The sequence below is a fragment of the Pezoporus flaviventris genome, unplaced genomic scaffold (genome assembly GCF_033815535.1).
Source record: "Pezoporus flaviventris isolate CSIRO_AGI_PZ_B2104156 unplaced genomic scaffold, CSIRO_AGI_Pfla_v1 ptg000129l, whole genome shotgun sequence".
NCBI classification, from domain to species: Eukaryota; Metazoa; Chordata; class Aves; order Psittaciformes; family Psittacidae; genus Pezoporus; species Pezoporus flaviventris.
In genome coordinates, this window is record NW_026892677.1 from 1,750,001 (window position 1) to 1,757,500 (window position 7,500).

General features: G+C 40.3%; 1 protein-coding gene across 6 annotated transcripts in view; it reads left to right on the forward strand.

Annotated features, from left to right (window-relative positions):
• EBF3 (EBF transcription factor 3) overlaps window positions 1–7,500 on the forward strand; it is a 121,296-nt gene that overhangs the window by 73,052 nt on the left and 40,744 nt on the right. For 3 of the 6 annotated variants that reach the window (XR_009747666.1, XM_061478678.1, XM_061478679.1), the window contains exons 8-9: window positions 2,726–2,807; window positions 5,778–5,922. Coding sequence is in view for 5 of the 6 variants with exons in the window: in XM_061478678.1 (XP_061334662.1) it covers window positions 2,726–2,807; window positions 5,778–5,922 (227 nt within the window). In the remaining variant the exon portion in view is untranslated. The remainder of the gene's footprint in view (window positions 1–2,725; window positions 2,808–5,777; window positions 5,923–7,500) is intronic. The other 3 variants (XM_061478677.1, XM_061478680.1, XM_061478681.1) reach the window with 1 other exon arrangement.

Consider the following 7,500-nt stretch of genomic DNA (forward strand, 5'->3'; position numbering starts at 1 on the left):
CCCGTGGTCCTTGTTGGTCAGCTGAGAGGCACAACCAGCTCGGTTGCCTTCTCTTGGCAAGCTTTGAGAAATGCTCTACCTGGGAACATGGTTTTAAACCTACCTTGTATCCCTCTGAAAAGCTTATCTTAGTGCCACCTGAACTCTCTGAAAACACAGATTTAAAAAATGAAATATAATACCTCAGTATCGAGGAATGTAGCAGAGCTGAAATAAGAGTGCTGCCTGTGTTCACCCCAGCCTGTGTCTTCATTATTTAGCTCAGTGCTCAGGGTCATCCTAGTCAGCTTGAAGATGTCTAATTCTACCAAGAGTGGGTCCTTTTCACCAAATAATTGAACAAATACCAGTTCCAGTCGATGTTTTAGTGAAAGGGTGCTTAATAGCCCAATTTTTTTTGACAGGATGTGAGCTCTCTGTATAGAAACAATTCATCACGAATGCTTCACGTTAAAAACAATCCACAAGGAGCAATACTTAGCATTCCTCGTGCACAATTCATTGGAGAATTTCCGAGCAATTTACAAACATTAGCTCAATAAGCCTCACAACACCCATTTGAGATCAGAAAAAAAAATAATAGATAAGATACTCCACTTCAGCCTGGCTGTGGCACTAAGGAGCTGTAAAGCTGGAGGCTTGTCCCAGCTCCAGACTCCCCAGTACCTGGGGGTCCAGTACTAACGTGGGAATCAGCTGGGCCTTGCACTTCATCAGAGTCTGTGGGGTGGAAGGTGTGCAAAAAAACCCTAGAGGTATGACAGAACTGTCATTACGCTTAGCCTATAGCCAGTTGACCCGGAGATCATAAGTATCTTTACAAAAAAAACCAAACCCAAACCTCCCAACCTCCCCAAAACCAAGGCAGATAAATTAGGGTGAGGGTGTTGCTAATAAAGGTGCAGTTTCATGGAGCTGTTAAGAGTGTCCCTTAATAGTGCTCAGAAAACCTGAGTTTAAGTGAGCATCCAAGCTAGGAGATCATGTCAACCACCATGGATAGCTCAACAGCTAAAACCCTTTTACAGATTTTGTGTTGCTGCCTGTAGTGGGCGGTTGGAACTGGATGGGCTTAAGGTCCTTTCCAACTCAAACTATTCTATGATTCTATGATTTTGGGATAGGAAGTTTTAAAGAAATGTACACTTCAGCACATGCTGAACTGATGGCAATGATATATTTATGCACAGTTTCAGTAAACTTAGTTGTTTCCTACTTGACTTTCTGACATGAGAGACCTTTCCATCAGCGTTAGCATCTTGTATTAATATTAGGGCCCTGCTTAAGATTAAACTGAAGAGAAAGAGTTGTGATTAACAGCACCAGTTTGTGATATGGGGATACTTCCATAATGCTTCTGTCCGATACTCAAAGCTCTGCAGGAATGAGCACAGTGTGATGCAGCCTCAACCATACTTTCTATTGGCCATGGCTGGGCTGTATTGGGTGCTGAAGAAAGGGAGAGGGGTCTGGCTTGCCTCCTGCCAGGAATGCTGTTGGCACAAGGTAACTTCTGTGAGGTCTATACAGCCAGAGTAGTTCCAGTCACTCATAAAGATTGACATGAATAAATAATAGGTGCTCATATTCTAAACGTAAAAGCTCTGCCTAACCTCGCTATTCAACATGTATGAAGCTGGGCAGCACAAGCTGCTGGACTAGAGCACCTGAGAAACTCTGGGTGAGGAAAAAATCCTGAGCCTTGCCTGTCTTTAGCTGTCAGTCATTAGAAAATGCAGACCCACAGAACATCTTGTTTTAATTATGAAACATGAAAACACAGCTACATGAAGAAAAGAGGCAGCGCTAAACTGTGGACATCCTCCTGTGTGAGGGCAGGATGGAAGAGTGGAGGGTGGAGACATCCCCTATCAGCTTGTTTCTCCCTTATGGGAGGGTGACATAAAAGAGTTTGCATCTTTCCAAGCTTTTCCCCTTCCTCTAAGTGCTTGCTGTATTCCCGGGAGGCAGCGTTGCTACAAAAATGGTTTATAGGGAGATGCCTAGATGATAAGGGTTAGTCCTAAATAATTGCTGGTTGCTGCTCAGCAAAAATAATCTGGATTTCCATCCCCGGGTAAGTGACTCCTTACAGTTAAAGGGTGGCAAAGGTTGAAGAGGTCGTAAGACAGGGCCTAATTTGCCATGTTCCTTTCCTTTCAAAAACAATGAGAGAACCGGGGCCTTGCCGGTGGGCAGATCCTGCCTGGATCTCCCTGGAGTCAGCAGGAGTTGGATCAAGTCCCTTTGAATAACGAGAGTTTCCAAACTGGAGGCAAAGCCAAGTGTTTTTCAGAAGATTGATCATTCATTACCTTGGAATTTTTCAACGTAGAGGTCATTCCTGCGAACATAAGTTGTGAAAAAAATAAAACATATTAAAAAAATAGAGACAAATTCTCATCTGGTGTAAGTCATTGCCTTTGAAGTCAATGAGTCACTGAAATCAACTTTCCCACACTGAGCTGAGGATATGGCCTGGAGTCAATACATTTGTAGTTGTTGAAAAATTAAAAATATATATTTGCCTTTCCCTGGCAATAATGTGCTGTTTATGATAGAGATCTTGAGTTTTAAAATAAGTTCATTAACTAACAGGAAAGTCATATTTCACTACTGGTATTCATTTGGGTATAACTATTTATGATGAAATTTTATTAAACTTTCTTAAAATTGGATTTACATTTTGATGAATCTAATAGATTTCAATTTTGTATTTTTATAGATTCTTTCTAAAATTTTTCCTCAAGTGCAATCAGAACTGTTTGAAGAATGCAGGCAACCCACGAGACATGCGAAGATTCCAGGTACAGATCCCCTTAAAGAATAAATGATGTGTAAAGGACTTGTCTGTTCATCTTGAACTTTCGTTAGTGAAAACCCAGTGTCAGTGCTTCTACTTCATGTATTTCCAAGGCTGTGTGCCATTAAAAGAAGTGCTATTGATATTTTACATTTCCCCCACTAATTTAAGTGCTAATTCTTTGGACTCACCGAGTTCTGTACTGGACTGTAATGGATCAATGCTAAAGTAAGAGGGTGTCACCTCAGGAAGTTTCTTCCCTAGTTTTCCTTCAACTAACACCTTGTGTTGTAGTGTGGGATGTGCTCAGACCTGCAGAGATTTCACTTATGTAGAGTGAGTAACATTGTCTTACTAACAGATATGGCTATGGAGCACAGGGAAGTCTGGATCTCACACAGGGATTTTTCACATTCACAACTTGTAAATCCAGCGCTGGTGCTCCAACCCACATGTTTTTATTCCAGTTGTGTCAGAAAATGTTTAATACTTCACTTTCTCCTTACAGCTTTTGAAATATCCTGTGGTGAATCATAACACTACAGAGAGACAGCTGACGTGATGGACAAATGATTTCCTCTATATTTGGGGTCATTTGAAATGCTTGTTAGGAAAGGCATGGTTTTTATTTCAAAGTATTTCACAATCATATTTGGGACTAATAATAAAGTAGCATTGAGATGTTCAAAACTTTCTTATTTTGGAGAAGAATAACTTGTGGTTAAACTTGATAGCAAAACATGTGACATCTGTTTCCATGCACAGCCAACCAACCAGTGAAGCCAGCACCCTTGAGCTAGCCAACAGAAAAGATCTGTAGCTGGAAAAAATCTTTCTTCAAAACAATTGAGCCAAGCTTCCATTTTTCATGCATCTCAGCTTCACGTGGCATTGGTGATATTGATCCATCTGAACAGAACAGAAGGTCAAACCTGGAATGAGTGGAAATGTCCTCTTTGTCTCACCGATGACTAAATGAAGCATCAGTCATGAGTGATCCTGTGGTCGACAATGGAGCCAGTAGGCACTAGAAAGACTTCCCTGGGTCTCTTTAGCTAATCTCCCTGCCTCTCAGAAGGTTTAACTGGACTTAACAGTATGTCAGATCTTGAACAATATTTTTAACTGGTTTCACTGTCTCAGCACCTTCCTTTAGGTGCTCTGCAGGAATAAGCTGATATAACAAAGCGTAGCATGTCTACTTTCTTCTGCTGAACTACAGTATTTTCCCTTGGTGACTGACCTACATATACATGACAGAACAAAAATAGTTGTCATTTTTATATACACCTTTCTCTGCCTTTTTAATATACCGTGCTCTAGGAACCAAATCCAGAAATCTGCACTGAAAATCACACTTGTGTGTTTTGTGATATTTCTCGAAGTCTGTGGATCTCCTTAAAGGTGAATGTGGGAAGTCCAGTGGCCTGGCAGCAGCTCTGCGGCTATGACGAGTGTGAGACCTCAGCGCTCTCCAAAGTGGATGCTGACAACAGTGAAAGTGTCCACTTCTGGGAGGAGAAAGCTAGGGAAGCAGAGCAGCCTGGCAGAGAGCTGCCCTCGGGCTGTTCCAAAGGGTACCGCAGATGGCTGTCTCAGAGGAGGCGGGACACATAGAAAAGGTGCTGTGATAGCTGAAAGCTAATTATAGGTTGTGAATAAGAAACAGGATCAGAGGTGATCCAAAACATAGAAGCAGACAGGAAATTTCTTCTGATGCTTTGGACCAGCTCTGTGCAAAAGGAGGCTGTTTTTTCCCCTTCCATTTTTGTTCATTAAGTGTTTAGGTGATGGTATGAAATAATTTCTGTTATGCCCAAAAGTAAAGTAAATGGATGGAGAAAGATAAAATTTGCACCAGCTTTTGCCACCGTCACCAATAACATCTTTAAGGCCAAACTTAGCCGTGACTTTAAGGACCCTACTAACATTAAACCCCAAAGAAAACCCTGCAGCGATTACTTCATATAGAAAACCTGGAACTTAAACCACAGGGCCTATGCTGGAGTATTTAAATAAGATGTAAATGTCTGTCTGGGATAATAGGAATTGACCTATGAAGCTGTGGTCTGCACAAACACAGGCGCATCTCAGGGTTTCCTCTTTGGCTTGTGTTCATGCAATATCGTTTCCGGAAGGAGTTTCACAACTCCATTGTGTAGGTGTTTTTATCGGGAAGGTTGTGCATTTTGCATATGTTCCTTTTCCATTTTCTACTGAGAAGCAGCTGGAAGCCAAAGAAGGCTCTATCCATCATCTCTTCTATGGCCGGACTCTGAACCTGGACACAAGAATAGGAGCCTTTCACTCAAAAATAAAGGAGGAAATTCCATTGACATACCAGGGTCAATCACCATCCAAATGAACTTGAGAAGGGATACTTTTCATGGATTGAAAACACTTTCACTATTCATATTCAACTCGGTCTTTTCAGATGCAAAAAAGTTCATTATCAGACATTAAATGTAATTGTAAAACTGACCTGGAGATCATTTACTGAAGAAAAAAATGGGGAGTTACGATTCTTCCTGATTTATTAAGCTTTTTTATTTGGAATCCTCGCAACCCTTCATTTGAAGACAGTCTCAAGTGAACAAATTTTAATTAGATAAACTATCTAATCAATATATCAACAGATCAATCAAAACAGCGGCTTTTAAAATGAGTGGCTAGAGGGGTGTTTCTGAAACTAATGGCTAGAAGAATATTTCCCTGAATTGAATTCATTTGTTAGCATAATAGGAGATTAAACTCTAATTAGTGTAGCAGGTTCTGAAGAGAAACAATTGTGATTTAAAAATCACCAGTGTTAGCCACATCAACAAAGATGTATTCATAGTTGTCACTCACTTCGTTTAAGGCGAAAAGTGACGGGCTGTGGTGCTTTGCCTCAAAAGACGGTCTTGATGCTGTGTCTAGGCTTGCGAGGACGTGCAGGGTGTTTTCAGTTTTGCCTTTTGTTTTCTTTTTTCAGGTTGTTGTATCAACAACAGTCAATGTGGATGGCCACGTGCTGGCTGTCTCAGACAACATGTTTGTACACAACAATTCCAAACACGGGAGGCGGGCTCGCCGCCTTGACCCCTCAGAAGGTACGGCCCCTTCTTATCTGGAAAATGGTAGGCACACATTTACATGTCTTTTTTTTTATTTGCAATGCTTTTTTTTCTTTTCTTTTCCTTTTTTTTTTTTGTTGTTTTTTTTTTTTTTGGTTTGTTTTCTCACCCTACTTTATGTTGATGCACTACGACATTTACTTTTACATAATTTCTTCTCTCATCCATCAAACCACCCATTAAAAAAGTCCATTAGTATTTCTCAGCCCTTGTCAACTAGAGTGCGGCGCTTCTGAATTTGCTTCTGACTTCTTTCTTTATTTAATACTTACAGTTTTGCAGTCACAACCAATTTTTCATCTTTTTCTATATTTTTTTTTTCTTCAGTCTTGTTTTGCTTGCAGCTTTTTCTTGCTATTTAATTTGACTTGATTTTATTTTGGCTTGTCATATTCCTTGATCCAGAGGTACAGTCTCAGGTTATGTATGCAAGTTTACATGGATGGTAAAAACATGACCAAATCTGTAAAGAATTTACTGTGAGGTCAATTTCCTGTGGCTGGGCCTTACTGCAGATTACGGCAGGAGGGGGTTTGTATGAGAAAAACAGCATAAAATGTTTTCCTTCAGACTCACTCAATGTGATTGACTTCTTGCCTGAACTGCTAAAAGAAGATAGGCTGAGATGAAGAGGAGAATGGAAAGCAGCTCTGGAAATCCAGAATTGTGAAATGCTATCTTTCTGGAGCCCGTCAGCCTCCCAATCACTCACACACAATCACAGCTGTGTTCGTACACATGCACACATGTATTTATTCTCCCACAAAGCCCCAAATAATCATTTAGATTTAAATATCACTGTAAAATACAGCAACATAAAATACAAACCAGCTCACAGGTAACCTGATATTAAATAAAATAAGAATGGAATGTAATGTGATGGGGTGGAATGGAAAGAAATAGAATAGGATAGACTAGGCTAGACTGGACCGGACCAGAACAGAACAGAATATTTTCAGATGGAAACCAAAAGAGCTGACCAAAAATTATATGCATAGGGGCCAAATACATCTTCAGTTCTTCAAGAGTTAGAATACTCAAAACCACTGTGACTTGACGTACAACAGTTTCCACTGGAGTCCTCATGCCAGTTGTTACTAACATATTGACAGGATCATGGCTTTTTACACTAATAAAATTAATTACAGTCGTAACAGAATACTAAGCTGCTAATACAATCATTGTCATTTTAGGTTCCAAATAGTATTTACCAATGGGCACGCAGAGAAATGAATGAGGCAAGCCACGATTGTCAGAAGGAAATACACTCTAGACCTCAAAACATGGAAAGTGATTTCCAAATCTGCTGCAGTACACACACACAAAACTAATTTGTTTTTCTGCATTAATAACTAAGGTAGAAGAGAACAAAAATATAATAATTAAAGGTCGCCCTGAGCACCAGAGTCATTATGGTCTATGACGTATTGTTTATCTCTTTCATATGCACTGAAAGTAGGTGTGTGTTTTGCCTAGCAACCGTCACTAATGAGGTTCACAATTAAGAAGGCTGAATCCTCTCCCCTAGTCCTCTCCTTCCCCAGAGAGCGAGAACTAGCAACATTATAGGTTCAAGTAAGC